This window comes from Thermobia domestica, chromosome 3 (assembly GCF_964235325.1).
Source record: "Thermobia domestica chromosome 3, izTheDome1.hap1.1, whole genome shotgun sequence".
In the NCBI taxonomy this organism is placed as follows: domain Eukaryota; kingdom Metazoa; phylum Arthropoda; class Insecta; order Zygentoma; family Lepismatidae; genus Thermobia; species Thermobia domestica.
Window position 1 is genome coordinate 216,709,991 of NC_137456.1, and position 19,492 is coordinate 216,729,482.

The 19,492-nt window shown below is 37.6% G+C and overlaps 1 protein-coding gene across 1 annotated transcript in view; it reads left to right on the forward strand.

Annotated features, from left to right (window-relative positions):
- Positions 1–19,492, forward strand: part of LOC145680961 (polyprenal reductase) — a 39,882-nt gene that overhangs the window by 11,753 nt on the left and 8,637 nt on the right. Inside the window, exon 2 of the mRNA XM_081752176.1 lies at positions 10,037–10,185. Within this exon, the coding sequence (XP_081608302.1) occupies positions 10,037–10,185 (149 nt within the window). The remainder of the gene's footprint in view (positions 1–10,036; positions 10,186–19,492) is intronic.

The window sequence follows — 19,492 nt, forward strand, 5'->3', positions numbered from 1 at the left end:
GATGGGAAACACTATTGCATCCGCCATACTCCTCGGGCATTGCACCGTCCGATTATCTTCTGTTCCATTCCGTCTTCGCTGCACGGCCCATCAAGTTCTACCGCGATGGAATCCATGGCCTTCCAGTCCGTTGTGAGAAGGTCGTCATGCTGATGGGGACTATTTTTTATCTTCTAGGTACGTCTTAGGTGACATACCAATGTTCGAAGGTGGTGGGTGAAAATGCGACAGAACTTTCTTGATTACCTTTATACCAAAGAAGCAAATATAATAAACCTGACAGTATTATAGGCCTATATGTTATCGCACATAAAATAAATCTTCGGTTTTGCTGTAATTAGATATTAACATAAAGTGCTTTTTGTAAACGTCTCTCGTAGTGAAATAACTACTTCTAGTGACTTTGGAGACAGCTGGTGTGTTTTGCCATAGCAGTTGTTATATCCATTTTACATAAGATGTGAGTAAACGGAACACAACAGGAATCAGTTTCAGCTCAATACAATGAGGGAGATGGACCATGCCATAGCAGTTGTTATATCCATTTTACATAAGATGTGAGTAAACGGAACACAACAGGAATCAGTTTCAGCTCAATACAATGAGGGAGATGGACCATAGGGGTGTAGAAATTTTGCTGATGCATCGCCTTCATCACTATTTACTGATTCTGTGAAACTAATATACCAGTGGTCATCATAACCACAAACCACGTATGTATGAGTTATACATTGGACTACAGACTTTCCAACACTATCATCGAAATCAAAGTTAATACTAAAGCAGGGCACAAAATTTTCGGTCTCTCGGTCGCCATTAGAGCTGGCGACCAGTGTTCAGTAGGAATAGTTTATGCTTAAACTCACAGGGGTGCGCAGTTCTGTTTCGCACGAAAATAATTGTCACTGAATGAGGGAAAACACAGAGTGCGAAGTCTTCACAACGTTGTAATTCCACCTTTCATTCCCACCCTCAATCGAAATAGTTTGCCTTACGGCAAGATATTTTTAACTGTATATGAGTTGTCCAATTCAAAATTGATTATCCTGATTCTAATTGTCTGGTTTTGAAATTTATCCCCTGATGGTGGGCCTAATCTCTTTCTTTGTCAAACCAAAGGCCATTGGGGGGAGTGGGGACCTTTATAATTTGTACATGAGAGATACTGGCGATCTCATTTTTGGATTGGCGAGTGCTTCTGACTTTGAAATTTTGCGCCCTGTACTAAAGTCTTCATTCAGACTTGTACGCTTTGCTCCAATCTTGAATGGATCAGTTTTTTTCGAAACAATGCATGCCTCGGAATAGCTTTTGCTCTCAGAAATCTTTGTTGAAGTGTGGCACGAACAGGCATTTCTTCTTTGTGCACAAAGAAAAACTTGGTGCTAATGATATTTTCTTTACAGAAACGAAACATACGTGCGCATGTATTTATTTGTTCAGACAATGATCTCTGAAGGTTTGCTTTTGTCAAAACCCGTTTAACAGTCCCACCAATTCAATCGCATGGAGACTTTCCATAGCTGGGGGCCGCGGTGGCTCAGTGGTAGAGCGTTCACCTCTGGTGCATGGGGTGTCGGGTTCAAACCCGGCCCCAGCCAAGTGAACTTTGTGGTGGACAAACACCGTGTGCGTGGGTTTTCTGGGTTTCTCCCGTTTCCTCCCACTTTCTTCATTCCACCATTTCATTCATTTCTCATAATCACCGTCTCCTTTAGCCTAACCGGCATAACCGTGGGACGTAAAACTCAAAGATTTCATTTCATTTTTTTTCCATAGCTGGTAGCAAAAAAGACCGTTTTACCACCATGTCATGGAAATCACTTGCGTGGAAGGAAAGGTTTAAGAGGACTCTGCAGTTTTTGTATTGAACTCCACACCATCAGTGAAATATTCCACTTTTGTTGTATGAGGAAAATTTTGTTTTAATTCCGACATTGCTAGTTTCTGTGTTTGAAAGACCATTGGTACGTCATGTTCCATATCATCAAAAAGAATGCAGTAACTTTTATGTTGAAGTGAGCCATCTGACTTAAAATAAGCCACCACCGTATGAAGAGTATACTGTCCATGAGTCCAATGATAACCTTGTGCTTCATCTTGTACTACAAATGAATAGTTCTCACTGAAATCCATAAATATTAATTCAGAATGGTCATCTAGATCTTCTTTACTCTTCCTCAAGTACTTTGCTTGGCATCTTGCGATGTACGAATGGAGAATAAACTTGTATATCTTTGATACAACGGTTTCATTAAATTCGTACACTGTAGAATTGTGCAAAATCAAGTCTACTCTGTCCATTGGTATCCACTATGTAAACTGAATAACATCATCCGGGTCAGAATCTGCAAACTTGTTTGTAAGAAACTCTGTGAGAACAGACGAATCACCACATTTGTCATATAAACCGACCATACAGGTTTTATCATCGAGGTTGTAAACTGTTTTCCGCATTAGCTCGTGACTGGATTGTTCTGATTGCATTGCATCAAATAGGAGATCTACGTTCTGATGAATGGTGCACACACATACTGAACGTGTTCCTGTTGATCCTGTCAGAACATACCACTTTGGTTTCAGACTTGCAAATCTTGAAAAGCTTACACTTACTTCGGGATGCTTCCGCTGGAACTCTGCAAACAGTTCGTTTAAATTATACAAGACCAGCCTTTTCTGTTCATACACATTTTTTATAATGCTCACTTTATCCTTCTTGCCAGACATTAGCCTGGTATATTCGCCGTCTTGGTAAAAATTCCGAATTAACTGCGCAGTTTTCTCGGTTATTTTTTTCCCACGTCTAGGATCAGGAACTGCAAGAATGTCTCGTTCTTTAACCAACTTACCTGCTTCACGAATCATGTAATCTGACACACCAAATGTTTGTGCATCTTTCTTCTTTGTCCATGAGGAAAACATTAATGTTAGCATTTGAATCTTTGCTTGTTGATTTAATTCAGGTAGTTTTTGCTTCATTAGTTCCACAAGTCTATTTAAATCTTCAGTTTTTTGCCGAATATCAGCTTTGTGGGTTTCTTCACTGGAGGAACTGCTAGCGGCTAGAGACCTGCATGGGCCGAATTTTTCGGCACGAGCCCAATCCAGCCTGAATGTACCTAGGCCCGGCCCAGACCGGTCCCGAAAAGTTTTTTAAAATTCTTGGCCCAAGCCCGACCCGGGCCCGATAAATTTTAAAAGTTTTTGACTCGACCCCGGCCGATAAATTTTTTAAAAAATTAGCTCGAGCCCCAGTCTTTCTCAAAATTTAGTATTAAACTTGACCTAACCCTCAGAAACTTTTTCTAAACTCTGGTTCACAACCTGACGCTTGCCTCCCGAATGGTACTATTGCCTCCTAGAACTTTGCATGTCATCGAGAGAACAAAAACTCCATTTCTTGTAACAAAAATCTTAATTGATTTTTAGCATAAAGTGAAGATGGCAATATTGTTTAGCGACAGGCAAAACTTTCCCACCCCTTCTTGTCATATTTTGGGTTCAGTGAAGGTCAAGGTCAGAGCTCAATTTACCGCGCAATGCCTGTAATCCTCTATAGTGAAAGTGGAGCCGCTAATCAACACAAACTGTAAATAGCTATTGCATTCTTTGTAACATTTTTCACGGGCACACTTCTTCAACTTTTGGCTTTATCCCAATTATCGTTTAACGAAAGTCAATAATTATTAAAGAATTGCAATTAATCGGCCCCAGCCCGGCCCGACGTGAAGAGAAATCAGTGTCAGCTCGCCCAAGCCCGGCCCGGCCCGAAGAAATAAGAGTCGGCCCGCGGGCCGGGCCAAGCCTGGCCCGTGCATGTCTCTACTAGCGGCTAATGCTGTCTTTTCTAGATTCAATACCCTGGCTAGCTTCTTTGACATAATAAGTGTAACACTTTGAGAATCACAGTTTTTGAGAATACTTGTTAATTTTCCAACACTGCATGAAACACCTTCCATCGATACAAGCACAGAACCATTCTAGCACAACAAACTGTGAAAGTAACGAGACCAAGTAAAGGAATCCACGTATAATTCATGTATTTTCGTATCCCTTGGTATCACTGTAATTAGTTGAGAGAATCACATTGGGATACAATAGTTTCCTTAATTCTAACATTAACAATATATACTATATTATAACAGCAGCATAAGACTTTACTTGTTATAGGTATACTAGCTGCTACGCCCGCCGTTGTGCGGGGTAAACAGTATTTGGAAGATGTTCAAATACATTCACTAACTGACTTTCGGAAAGATTGAGAGCGTTAAAGCATATAACATTTTTTTCTAGTGTCATGGATATTTTCAAAGAAAGAAAGAAAGAAAAAAAAACGAATTTCGCTATTGTTTGGGAATGAGAGCACAGTGAATACGGGTTTTTGAGCCCTACGTACAGGTTAGTAGCGTGTCGAACACATAGTGTTCTGTATAATTGAATATATATATATAAAATAGTGTTTCTACGAAGTTGCTAGTTTAGTATATGGTCCACACGATTTCGTATATTTGCAATGTCACAAGTAATAATGCAAAGTGTAAGCACAGATACGTCTAACGCTGTGACAGGCAACCCTGACAACTGCGTTGCATGGGAGGAGTGGTAATGCTCACAGGCGTATTTCTAGGTTACCGAAGAGTAGTTATACCAGTTTTGGGGGAGATATGTTAAATCGTATGGAAGTTACTGGAAAAAGTTTATTTCGCAATCAGTTGGCAACAATGACTGGGATATCTCCTCAGTGCTTGGATAGCTCATCACAATTTTTGTGTATGTGAAAATAGATGTAATGAGCTTTCAAACAAAAAGAAAATCCATTGGAATCCATGATGGGGATTTTAAGAAATAAAGGTTTGAAGTTTACGAAGTGGCGTTCTAGTTTTTTTCTTTTTTTTTTCCTCTCACATTAGCTTTCAAATGACTTTATAAATTTTCTAACAGCTCTACGAAAAGTTTTTATTTATTTATTTATTTTCATGTAGTCTGATATGTAGCATGTAGTCTGTAGACTTGAAGACAATCTTAATAAAGGAAGCAATCATGTTTCTAGCCTTAATAGGAACCGAAATATGAACTTTTTGGTGTTCTTACAAAACGGGGGAAATATCATGCCGCGACTTTTAAAAATGGATTTTCTTTCCATTTTTGAAATGCAATAATTTCTGAACCACTGATGCTACTGCAATAAAATTTACGTACTTGCAATCAGCATAAAAAAGTTTTGTAACATAACCAAAATTTATCCAAATCTGCGATAGTGGGTTAAATTTCCTCAATCTTTTGGTTGAATTAACGTGAAATGACCCAGAGTTTAAAAGGATAATTTCGGAATTGTAAGTCTTATATCACAATACACTCACAGGCATATCAGTTCCATATGTTAATTAATTTATTCTCTTTATAAAGGCAGAGAGCTTTCATGTTATTGAAATCTTACTTTGTGGACAATCCGTCCGCAACAGAATAATTTTCTTTGGGACTTTAAAAATAATGTGCTTTGTATGTTGTCATGGTTTTGTTTCCAGGAAGAACCGCGTTGAGAGGTATATAGAAGTTCTGAAGACAATCATCTGATGATAGATCTTACGGAAGTTGATTATTTTCTAAACAAATGCTACAGTTACCTAATCTTAATTTGACTTCCGTGACTATAGGGATACAATTGCTACTCAAAAACATAAATTACACATAAGAAACATAAAATTACATTATAATTTTTCTGCCACAGGTCTAATAAGTTTTGGACAACCTTTTACCCCTCCACCGCTTCCCTTCCCCTCGATTATGGTATGTGCCGATAAATGCATTGCTTAAGTCTTGAATCGACTTACGGCAAATTTGTCTTGCGTTAGATGCTCTATTCTTGCTAAATGTGATGGCTGAGCGTTGAGATTAAAACAGCTCTCAAGTCGGTATCTTACGGGGAAAAGAACAGTTCTGCTTGTAGATTTCACGGTTTCTCAGTGATAGAACACCCTCCCCTGATGCGAGGGTCCCTGATTCAATTCCAGCGCATATGAGACTTAGGTGAGAAATATGTTCAAAGCTTTTCTCAGAGCTCTTCCGCTGCCTCCCACATTATCATTCTACCACTTTCATAATCATTCATTTTCACTAACCATCCGTCTTCTTTAGTTTATTGGGTTCAGCCATGGAACGTTAAACTAAATATTTCATTTTATCAGTTCTGCTTGCACTGGTACAGCATGATTTTTTTTTTTTTTTTTTTTTCATTCTTTCGTCTGCAAGGATGGACCTTCGAGTTTCTTAAGCATAAAGTTACTTTCATTCACCTCCCCTGGTATCTCCTTTCCATCTCTGCTATGTCTTTATGAAATCTCTCCCCATGCTCCTCACTGTAGTCTCCGAGATTACGTGGAAATAAATCAAGATGGGAGTTGAGGAAATGTAACTTTAGGCTCATTTTGCTTCCAAGTTTACATAAATTTTCCAAAAGGTTTTTCACGTAATGTTCATAGTTCTTATGTTTTTCATTTCCCAGAAAATGGGCAACTACCAGTTTGAAACTAACCCAGGCTTCCCTTTCAGTTTCTGTCATTTGCTCAAATTCACGGTCAAGCATCAACTTTCTTATTTGAGGGCCAACAAAAATGCCTTCTTTCAGTTTCCCATCACTGATTGCTGGAAATTTACTTGCAATGTATTTAAAACATTCCCCATCCATGTTTAATGCTTTAACGAACTGTTTCATGATTCCTAACTTAATGTGCAATGGAGGGAGTAGTATTTTAGACGATGGCACCAATTGCTGTTGTGTCACATTCTTCTTTCCTGGAGAGAGAGACTTTCTACGTGGCCACATTTTCACTTTCCAATGATTCTCCATGTCCCGACTGTCCCATTCACACAAAAAGCAGGGAAATTTTGTGTTCCCGGATTGGAGACCTAACAACAATGCTATCATTTAAAATCGCCACATACTGACCAACCATGTTCTTCATATTTCACTTTTACGAGCATAAGTCTCAACGTTTCATACGTTTCCTTCAAGAACACAGAATATGCTATGGGAATCGATGGTAATACATTACCGTTGCTCAACAAAACACCTTTCAAGCTGGTCTTCGATGCATCAATAAAGAATCTCCATTCTGTTGCATTGTATGCAATACCATAGAATTCTATCACTTTTCTTATGTTGTTGCAATACACTAAATTTTCTTCTTCAGTGAAGTATGGTAGAAGTTCTTTCTCTCGGTGCCTGTACCATGAAAAATGTGTTTCAGAAGACAAGAGAATATTTCTTCAACCGGGAACCAAGAAGTTGGGCACTCTCTTATGGTAAATTTAAATCTCTCACAAGATCATTAAGTTCGTGTTGTGTAAGTGGCTTTGGAGTGCTAGTACTCGTACTAGGATACAATGCATCATCATCACGCTGTTCTAATTCTACCTCAACTTCACTGTCAGAAGAGCTACAGGTCTGATAGCTGATTGTATGTTGTTTGGATAGTTCACCTTACTTTTGTTCTTAGCACTAAAACCACTAACGTTAACAGCACAGAAATAGCAGTCTTCAACATGATTTTTTGGTTCCCGCCATACCATTGGGATTCCAAACGGCAGGGCTTTCTTCTTGCCACGTGTCCACAATCGCAAAGCCTCCACACAAGTCTTGCAAACTGTATGTGGGGCTCACTTTTTGTCCTGGTCATCTAATTTCATTCCAAAATATGCATTGTATGCATCCTTCACAAATTTTGTTACACGTTGTCTTTGTCTCTTCACTACATAACATCCGCAAATGTAACAAAAAATGTCTGGAGAGTTCACACACTTTCTAGATGACATTGTTTCACTGTTTCAAAGCAACAAACCACAGAGAAACTTGATCAAAACAGCGTATCCTAGAGCTGTGTATACATAAATTGTTTACATGACACTTACCGTGATTTCTTACATTAAGTAATATGATACATGAAAAAATTGCACTTTATTACATCAGTTAATGAGACTAGCTATAACAGCAAAAAATTACGTATTTCTTTCGGTTATTACTTTTAAGAATTTACAGCAAAACTTTGAATGTCTAGATTAGCCATTATTGTAATATTATGCGCCCTGCCATCTGCCGGGTAAAAATAGAAAAACTGTGGGTGATGGGAACAAAAGAAACATAGTTTTGGGATCAGTATCAAAATAGTTGTTCAAAATAGCAATTAGTTTCCAGACATCAAAACCCATGTCGTCCAGTGGAATTATCAAAAGCAGTGCAACCATGTCGAGATTATTCGTGGTCTTACTATTATGGTATAAACAATTTCAGCCATCGAATGGTTTCATACTCTAGCTCCGAGACTTTATGAAGTTTATCTTGGACTACCAAGAAAGAATAGTCTTCCAAACAAAAAAAGCATAATTAAAATCATTGCACCTATGTCGAAGTTTTGAGTGGGCATATTTAAGTCGGTTAATTCTGGTTTTCACACTACACTTGTTGAAGTGTTACATGGTCTAGCTCCAAAAATTATCATTGCATCTTGACCAAATCTATATGAGGCCACGGAAAAAGTGTACTCTTTTAAACCAAAAAGAATCATCAAAATCGATCAACTATGTCGAATTAATGCGCAATCATACACAAAATTATGGTATTTAGACTCACTCATTGAGAAGTTTCATGCTCTAGCCCCAAGACTTTTGTTATATCTGTATAAAGTTTGTCTCTGATTTCTAGAAGAATAGTCTTTCAAACGCACCAAAGAAAGAAACATGAAAATCGATGCACCTATGTCAGAGTTATGCATCATTATGCAACACAGTTACAGTATTAACACTGTCAGCCATTGGGGAGTTTCATAGTCTAACTTCCAAAACTTGCTATATCCTTATGAAGATTACGTGGGGCCACAGAGATTCTATTTCCAACAAAAGAAGAATCATCAAAGTCGGTTCATCTATGTTGAAGTTATGCATGAACATAACGCATATTAAAATTTGCTAATTACATTTTTCACACTAAACACATTGAGATGTTTGATGGTCTAGCTTCAAAGAATATCATTACATTCTAATGAAATTTCTATGGAACCACCAGAATATATACACAGAAAATGACGTCTTTGAGTTAACTTCCCACGATTATACCCTTTAGGCTAAGGGAGAGACGATGATTTAGGCAAGTGAATGATGATGGAAGAATTGGTAGGATGAGAATGTGAAAGGAAACGGGAGTACCTCTAGAAAACCTACGGATACGATGATGTCCACCACAAACAAACTTGGCCGGCGATCGAACCAAAGACCTTACGTACCAGAGCTAACCATTCTACCACTGAACCACAATGCCTCCTCTGGTTTCTGTATTCGAGTAGTTAATATACATACATAAACAGGTCAAATTGAGAATCTCCTTTTTTGAAGTCGGTTAAAAACCTTTACTTTAGAACGTTTGTTACTTCTACAGACAAAAACGGAGGATATATGGACGACAATATGAAATCTTTAGTTTAATGTTCCACGATTATGTCATTTAGGCTAAAGGAAACGGATGACTAATGAAAGTGACTTACTATGAAAGAATTGCTGGAATAAGAATATAGGAAGAAGCGGGAGAACCAGAAAAATTCAGTTTAGTGTTGTTGATTAGAGTTTAGTATTTCGTTGATCCACAAGACTATATGAGATGTGGATCTACAGCTTAATATGGGATCCGAACCATTTGAGCTTCCACGTGAAATCGAACCTGGATCTCCCGCGTCCAAAACGCGTACGCTAACTTTATAGCTACAAGTTAGATTCTTAAGAAAACTCATGATGTTATCCATTACAGACTGACATGGCACTAGATCAAACCAGAAATTCCTCACACCATAGGGAAGCGTTCTATCACGGAACTCTGGTGCCTAATTCTGTTTTTCTTCTTATTTCTATTTCTTTATATTTTTATTTGTACCCGCGGAAAGTTACTGGTGAAAAGTTTTGTATGAAAGTAAATAAGATATTACTGTAATTTGTACATATTTGTGATATTTTCTTTGTAAATTAAGTTTAATATTTTTTTCTTTCTTTTAAGCTGGTTTCGACATTTCTACTTATTTGCATCATTATACGCAACAGTTATAACATATGTGACAGTAAATGTGTATTTCCGGAACGGACAAGTACCTGCTTGGTTGGCTACGCTTTTGAACCTGTTGACATTGGGAAATGCAAAGGCTCAAGGTATGGATGTGTTCATAAACATAACTTCAGGAAAGAATACTCGTTGCAAGATGCCTATATTCCTAATTAGCAATGAAACTAAATGATGCTAGTAGAGAAAATAGCTTAACTTTTTTTTTTTTTTAATTACTAAGCAAGAACATTTACCAGACTGAAGAGTAGATCTACAATCGTCCGTACGGTATTTTGAAATAAATGGGTTCCAAGTCAAGGGATCAGGAGTCCCAGAACGACTGTTTCCGGAGTTAATGAAATTTAGTTTGAAGATTGTGTATGATTATTATGTGCCAAATATCGGTTCAATATCTGCTTGGTTACGTGTATATAGTCTATCAAAGAAGCACTCACCTTTGCTCTACGTGGGAAAGTGCAAAGATACTAGGTTTGCCCAGCGTTTTTGGAAGTTTTAAATATAAAGAGCTTATCTTTTGCACACTTCAACTGCTTTGACACTGATTCAGAATATGTTACTAATAATCAGCCATTTAAGGATACCTTAGTATACATACTATTCTTGAAAGTTTGAAAAAAAAGTGCGCAATCCAGGGAGGCATGATTCTCACCTATGACGATGATGCGTAGATTAAATGCACATGTTACTATCCAGCTGGATGCAAAGATATACACGTACAAAATTGGTCAAAATTTCGTAGATGCAATTTTTTATTTCAATCTTATTTTTCTTGCCACGGCTGGAAAGAACAAGCTATATAGTTTAATTTTAGAACCTTGTTTTAATGAATAAAATAAAATGTTTAAGAAAGCAGTACTTGTGATCATTGGTGAAAATTTGTACAAGTGAAGTTCATGTGTTTATTGAGTACAGGGTGAAGCAAGGCCATCGAAAATGATTTGTATTGTACTAATATATAAAAAATCAGTTCTTTGTCTCTCGTACCGTTTTGCTCTATGGAGATCAATATTGAGACCGAAAATGGTAGCTTATTTCTATCATTTACGTATAACAAAATACTGCTCACTGTCTGTTACTGTTATTTTCACTAAGGGGTCATTCCATGTTAAATCACCCAGCAAACGTGAAAATGTCACCTACTAATTCAGATTTTAATGCCACTTAGTGCAGTTGCTAGGACCAAGTTAGAAACCCATGTAAAATATTTCTTTTCTGGCTCATATAGTTTCGAATTTTTACGATGTCAAAGTTGAGAAAAATCACTTCTAATATTGTTTACGAGTGCCTGCTTTAGAGTGTAGTGTTGGGGGAAAAGCGCCATAATTCAGTGAATAATGAACATATCCGCGTCAAATTTTTACCAAATACCAACCGAAGTATGTAGGTTGTGAAGGAAACTATTTCATCAACCTCGCACATCTGGAAGACTTACTTTAAAAAAATATTAAATAAATAAATAAATAAATATTTTTCAATTAAGATAAGTTTTTAAGTGCGCGACATAAAATTAGAAAATGAGTTTTTCACCAAAATCCATGAGTTCCCTCTTCCCCCTTTTTTTATAATGAATCTGAAAGTATACCCGAAAATTCTCTGTGAAATAAAACTGTTAGGTTTTCGAATGCCTAGGATCCTATAATTAGTTGTGTTGTTAAATAGTCTGCTCAAAAACAGCTTGAGGTAAAATCTGAAAACACACATGTAATTAAAGAATTATTTTAGGAAATGAGATCGAATTATGAATATGTGTAAGAGGGACACCTTGAGTGCTACGTGATATGAGTTGTGAACATCGTGGCGTCCATCTCTAAATCCGCCATCTTGGATTGAGTTTGAGAATGTTAAATCGGAAGGTGACGGTGTGACATGTCATTTTAGGCTAGCTTCTCTAAAATCCAATGCAAAGTTAATTTTTACCTAAAGTTACTTGTTCATGAGATGTTAAGGCAAATTCAATACGGCAGATTTCAAGATCTCCGCCATGATGGCTACAACCGTCATATATATTAGCAACAGACAGTATTTGATGCCAAACTCCCAAACAGTCTGCAAAGCGAAAGGAAGTACTTTTTGTGTGTGTGTTTGGTTTTGTAACATTCAGTATTATGTAAAGTGCATATTATATGAATGTTTATTATTGATGTAATAGTATAAATTCAGCTTTAGATGTATTGATAAATCTAGGTACGCATATATCCTAGTGAACATTGCTGTTAATAAACATTCATGTTTATTATAGGTGAGAAATTTTCCAAGTTGTTGGTAAAGCTAATGTTTTGCACGATCAAGTCCCTACGAGGATGACATTAATTTGTAACAGATGGTTTTCGTTATAAGCTGGTGCAGGATTGAGTTCCTATGTAGACTGCCATTAATTTGTCAGACCTGCTTAAGAAAGCTATAAACATGCTCTTGCAATCAATCTCCTGTTGGACATTGGATGCTTAAAAAATTAATTATAGGCTTCCAGACTTAGACGGTTATAATTATTTATTAAGAAGTAATAACTGACTTACTTACTATTCCTGCAGAGAGCCCCAAAATATTGTACTTCTTAGGTTGAATGATTTTCTGAAATCTGAAAGCTGTATATGTATATGCAGGACTCATTCACGGCATTAATCAGTTATGATACATACAATAATTATTTTATTTGGTTTAATCCAATTTATTAGTTAACTTACTTTTCATCTTAATGAAATAACACTTCACAGAAAAACATAATCCGCACTAATATTAATATGTATATCAATACTTAAGATTTTCATAGAGGAACTTAAACAAAGAAAACTTACTTACAGCATGGTACTTTGGAGTCGCGCACTAGTTCAATGACTGCTTTTTTTTTTTTTTTTTTCATTATAAAACATCGTTCAGCAAGTAGCCTATGGCGCGTACTTTCAATTACGGGAATTAGACAAGAAATTTTAAATATCTCAAAAACTACTCATGAGAATCAGATCTTAAAACTTCCCATATGCTTTCCATATCAGGCAGTGAGCTAATCCTTCTATACGAATTACTTATTTCCTCACATGAGAAACCAATGATTGAATTGGCGTATGCGTATTAAAACTTATGGAAGAGTTTCATGTCAGTGAATATGGCGTGCGACAGGCGAAAGAGCTCGTCTGAGAAAAAAGAATTGTAGCCGTTATCTGAACAAAGGAAAGGAAAACCCTCAGTGCAAACACAGCTGAACTGAAGACCTTTTATGAAAGCAGTAAATATTCTAGAACCATGCCAGGTAAGAAAGACATTACTAGTAATTCTAGAAATATAATTGGGGGGTGTGTGTGTGGCTCAGTGGTAGAGCGTTCACCTCCGGTGCTTGGGGTCCGTGGTTCGATCCCACCTCGCGCCGTGTAGACTTTGTGGTGGACAGACACTGTGCTCGTGGGTTTTCTCGGGGTTCTCCCGTTTCCTCGCACTTTCTTCATTCCACTATTTCATTTATTTTTCATCATCACCGCCTCCTTTAGCCCAACCGGCATATCCGTGCGACGTAAAACTTAAAGATTTCATTTCATTTTCATTTTCAAATATAATGTGCAGAAGAGATTGTTAATGGCTAATTTAAATAAATTGTATTCTGGTTTAAGCGTGCATCCTCTTATCAAAATTTTGTAAGTTGCATTCAAAATAGTGTGTACTAGCGGAACATATGCTGCATGTGAATGCACAATCCATCAAGACGTGAGTCGTCTGCCTCAGGCTTGTAATATAGAAGAGACCTATAAAGATTCATTCGTTATTTAGTGTGCTTCACAGAAAATCGGAACTGCATGCTACGCCATTGCTCTCGATACCTATCAAGTGCAAATTTGAAAAGTTGCTTGTTACAAAAATTTGAAGAATGGGATCCTCACGATGAAATCTCCCGTAGTGCATGGATATATACAGACAGAACTCAAGTGACATTTGGGAAACACATAGCGACTTGACACGAGGAGCTGGTTAAACTTATCCCTCACTCATTTACTACCACATTGCAGGCGGACTTTGGTCTTGTTGCAGCCCTTGTGCTCCTGGATTTCAGCTAAAATTACTGTTACGTGATTCAAGATGAAGTGAAGCACAAGGATATCACTGGACAAGCGATAGTTGTACACTGCACCTGTGTACAATTTACACACGTGGTTATCAGTGTGGAGGGCTACGTGTTCCAAGCTTTTGCACTTTAACTGATGATCTGGAGCACGATGTTGCCTTTGTGTACGAAACCTTCAAAATAATTACACAGTACATCAGACAAAATTTTCCAGATGTGAAACAAATTATTTTAGTGTTAGTGACGGGTGTGCTGCAAAATACAAGAACTGTAAAGATTTTCGAAATCTTTCCTATCACAATCAGGTCTTTTCTTTTACTGCATCATGGACACTTTTTGGAATTAGCTACAGGTGATGTCATTTATAGTACAGTTAAACATCTGGCTGCCAGGGAAAGCCTGGAGAGATACAGTGGTGATGTAGTAGATACAGCTGATAAATGCTTTTGAGTTTCATACATTAAGAATTGAACATGTAAAATTTTGGATTAAAAAAATAGAAACTTGCCACCAGGTGGAACGACGGTTTTCAGACACAAAAGCGGTAACCAGAATGCGAGTATTTCATTATTTTATTCTATTGTTCGTGGATTCCATTGGAGCAACGAGGATCAGTTCAGATAAAAACTTCATTATTTCTCATTTTTCTGGTGAACAGCGACCTGCATGTACGATGTAACAGATCACAACAAAGTCATATATCGCATGCGTTTATGATGGTCACTGTTTTTTGTTTAGTACTTTCTAAGCATACAGAGGAAAGAGTGTGAAAGTTGAGTTCATGCATCCACATGGTCCTGTTCGATGTTTCATTGGCCGCGACAGAAAAAGAAGACCTGGTGTTTTCCTATATGTAACATCATGGTTACTCTATACATCACAAAAGAGTCTGGAAAAATGTACTGTTGTACCGACAAGGAAGTTGATTTTGTGGAATGTCAGCATTTAGTAATAAATATTTCCTGACGTTTCAAAGGTTTGTGTAAGCTACATCGTTCCAGTTCATCTTTTAAACGCATATAAATTGTATGTTGATTTAACGTATTTCTGTATACCTGCGTGGGTCGTTCAAGTCAATTCGGGACTTTTTAAAAACAAATAGAAGAGCAAATTTCAAAGTGTGGAAAATGGATTTATTTTTCCACATAACCTCGAGCTACAGTTATACACTTATCTTAGCGTTCATCCAGGATCAGCTGCTCCACGCGCTCAATGTTCTCAGGAATGACTACCGTGGTCTGTGATCCACCACGACCAGGATCGTCAGTAATAGAGATACAACCATCTTTGAAGCGCTTACACCATTCAGATGTCTTACTGCGACTGACTGTCTTATCACCGTAATTTCAGGAGGTCTTATGCCCTCGTTCACTAAAAACTTCATCTCAACACGCTGTTCCACATAGATGTTCACACTGTTGTCCGCCATCTTGAATAACGGTCTATCCACAAGTGCGGCAAATGAGCGCCGTCTACCAGTAACAGGACACAGGTGTCAGTTTCTACTGCATACAAAACCTCCAGCCTAGGCGTCCATTTAAACATGAAAAGAAAAACAGTCTCAGATTGAGTTGAACGACCCTCGTATATACGTAAAATACAGTTGTTACAGAAGATTACAGGATTAAAACCGTGACCAATCTAAGCTTGTAGTGACGTAAGCACTGGCCCACTCACAATCAGAAGGAAAGTATTGTATTCATGCGCGCGTCGCTTAGGAGAGTTTTCTACAACTGATAGCCAGTGTGTGAGAAGCGATGCGTAGGAATCGAGACAGAGCTTGCGATTGACGATCACATAGCAGTCAGTCATTTTCGAGGATCAGTAAACTAACAGTACAAAAGAAACATCCGAAATTTCTTTATCCGTGGGATCCTTGTTCCGTCCATTGCACCAAAATTTATATACTTTCTGACTCCAATCAGAAATAAGCATTCTACCACTGAACCACCGTGCCTCCATATAGAATGGAAGAAAATGGAAGTGCTTACAAATCTCAGATCTTAGAAAAAGAAATAAAATCATTCGTTGTGTCTCTGAGCCTTATTCAGTAGAGTTTTCGTCAACGTAACGCAACAATTATATCTTAATTTGCGATAATAAGCATAGCAGTTATAATTGCTCATCATTTTTTACGTTGCGTTGCAATCAGCAAATTGTACGATGAAAGCTTCTGTCTTTAATACATTATGGGAAACCTCGTGGTAAATACAGGAATTTTAAAGATGCGAATTATAATAGAAAATTGGACCTCAGTAAAGTACATTGTGCTATCCCTTGTGCTTCTGCTGTGTTTATTGAAAACTGCATAGTTGTTTAGTTGGATATGAGTTCCTTTCAACACTGAGTGTAAATGACGCGTGGACCTACAGCTCCCAAAGGGAATCGAAGCTGGGTCTCCGGCACTGAAAGTGCGTACGCTAACTGTATAACCAAGGAAGCTCAAGGGCTTGCGTAGATTTTATATTATTTCTGTCGTTCACATTGGAGTTTGTAGAAAGAGGCGATACAAACTGTATTCTAAAGCTTTTTTTAAAAAAAAAAATCAGTTGATTTCAGCCGAAATTTCCTTCAACGTGGGAGCCTTGTTGCTTCCATTGCACCAAACTTTATGCACTTTCTGACGGATAACACGCTTTGTAAAATCGTCCATTTTTTCAATCGTGTACCTTTATTTTTCACCCAGTCTCTTGTCTTTACGGTTGTTGACACTTTCCCTTCTTCCAGGAATTCTTTTTCAACGAGAAGCCACCTATCATATCTGTGGTAAGGCTACAATATCACTTACGCTCTTACAGGGATCGGCACGTCGTAAATATGAACACACGTTTAAAACAATTTGCCTTGCTTGGCTATTTAATAGACTGCCACCTCTATGTAATCGAAAATAACACACAGCTGAACAGACTCTGAATTTCCGTTGCAGAGAACGCCATATTGCACCTGTACAGCAGAAAACAAGCTATTTTATACATATGTATAAATTATTCTACTTCACAGATATCTTGTAGGTCTTTTATCAAATCATAACTGCACAATTTGTTCTACATAAAGGGTAATCTTTAAAATGTGGGATTATTTGTTTGCGCGCATTAACAAACCGCATTACTTGTTACAGGAAATGTTGCAGCCCTGTGTTCTTTCCTATAACGTAAGATCATTGCGTATTTGCGAGCATGCATTATATATATATTAACTATTTGTTACTTCAAAGTACTAATAATTTTAACTATGTCCAGGTAAATCTAAAAAATGAGGCTCTGCAGTAGGAAACTCTTTCATAATGGTACAGTTCCAACATTACTTGGAATTACTTATGGTTAGTTTTTTGGAGCTACTGAAATTACGTCACTGAAAACTTAGGTTGGCCACGACTATAGATACATTATTTCAAAAATAAAGAACAGGTGGCTTTTAAAGTTAATGCACTAACTACTACAACATTAAGAGTTGGTATATATTTTCACACCACTGTTTGTTCTAACGTAAACATGCGAATAACAGCACAGAGGATATTCTTAAGCCATAAGCCCCGAAGAAGAGTACTCGTTAGACGTACTGGAAATATTGGCAAGAATTTTTAAAAAGGAACATTATCCAGGTTAGTTTTTGTATAATGTGTTTCATATGCTCAATTACTAACTAAATCCAGATGCCCGCCATGATATTCAAACACTTTTATCACCTTTCACTTTGTCCCTTTTACCTGTATCCACAATTCGATCTCGGTCCCTCAAATAATACTCTCTTTATATGAAGGTTTTCAGATTTCGCCTCAACTATTTTTGAGCATACCGTTAGCAGCGGAACTAATTATAGGCTCCTAGACATTCGAAAACTCAGTATTTTCATTTCTGAGAATTTCCAGGCATACTTTCAGATTCAGATTCATTATGAAACAAAAAAAGAAAGGGAGAACTCCTATGCTTTTTGGTGATAAATCTCATTTTCTGATTTTATGCTGCGCACTCAAAAGTTTATGTTAATTGAAAAATATTTATTTTTAGTAAATCTTACAGATGCACAAGATTGATGAAACAGTTTTCTTCACAGCCTACATAGATTAGTTCTTATTTGGTAAAAATTTGATGCGAATAACTTTATTATTATCTGAATTATGGCGCTTTCCCTCCAACATCGTACTCACAAGCAGGTACTCGTAAACAATATTGGGGGCGCGGTTGCTCAGTGGTAGAGCGTTCACCTCCGGTGCTTGGGGTTCCTGGTTCGATCCCAGCTCGCGCCGTGTAGACTTTGTGGTGGACAAACCGTGCTCGTGGGTTTTCTCGGGGTCCTCCCGTTTCTTCCCACTTTGTTCATTTCACCATTTCATTCATCTCTCATCATCACCGTCTCCTTTAGCCTAGCCGGCATAAGAGTGGGACGTAAAACTTAAAGATTTCATTTCATTTCGTAAACAATATTAGGACTAATTTCCTCACACTATGACAACCTTTATCTCCGGAACTATACGAGCGAGAAAAGAAAATATTTCATGGATTACTAACTTGTTGGTCGTAGCTATTGTACCAAATGGCACAAACATCTGAATTGGTGGCTATCATGGCCTGGATGAATTGATATGGAATGACCCTATGGTTATTAGTATTGGAATCGGAAATTTGTACTGCTTGCGGTTTAAGTTACAAATTAAACATATTCTTGGGATTCCAAATCATCAAAAGCCGTTTGTAGCCTCCTATTACTGTTTTCGGTGTATTCAGTTTTCCAGTGTCAACTATTTTGTCAATCATCTCATGTAGTCCTCCTTCGGTTTTAGCTATTATAACCGTATCATCTGCATACCTGATCTTGTTAATGATCTGTCCTCCAATCTTGAAGTCTCCAGTTCCCATTAATGCTTCCTTCATTAAACATTCACTGTAAATGTTGAATAATTGGGGCGACAAACTACATCCTTGTCTGACTCCTCGTCCAATCTCCACACTATTGGTTTCTCCTTCATTCAAGATTCAAGCGCATCTTCACTCGTTGTCCTATGTACAGGTTTTGAATGAGTCGTCGATCTCTCCAGTTGACTCCGATTTCTTTAAGTATTTTAAAAAGTTTCGTCCAATTGACTCGATCAAAAGCTTTTCGCCAGTCGATGAAGCACAAACACAACTCTTCCTTCACATCAAGAATTCTTTCTAATATAATTTCATCAATCCAATAGCATCTCTGGTGCCTTTTCCTTTCCGGAATCCAAGTTGATCTTCTAACCTCTCATCTATCTTGCTTTCCAGCCGCCTGTTCAGTATACGTGCAATGATCTTTCCAGTGTGGGGAATCAGGCTAATGGTTCTGTGATCGCTGCACTTCTTTGCTTGATTTTTCTTGGG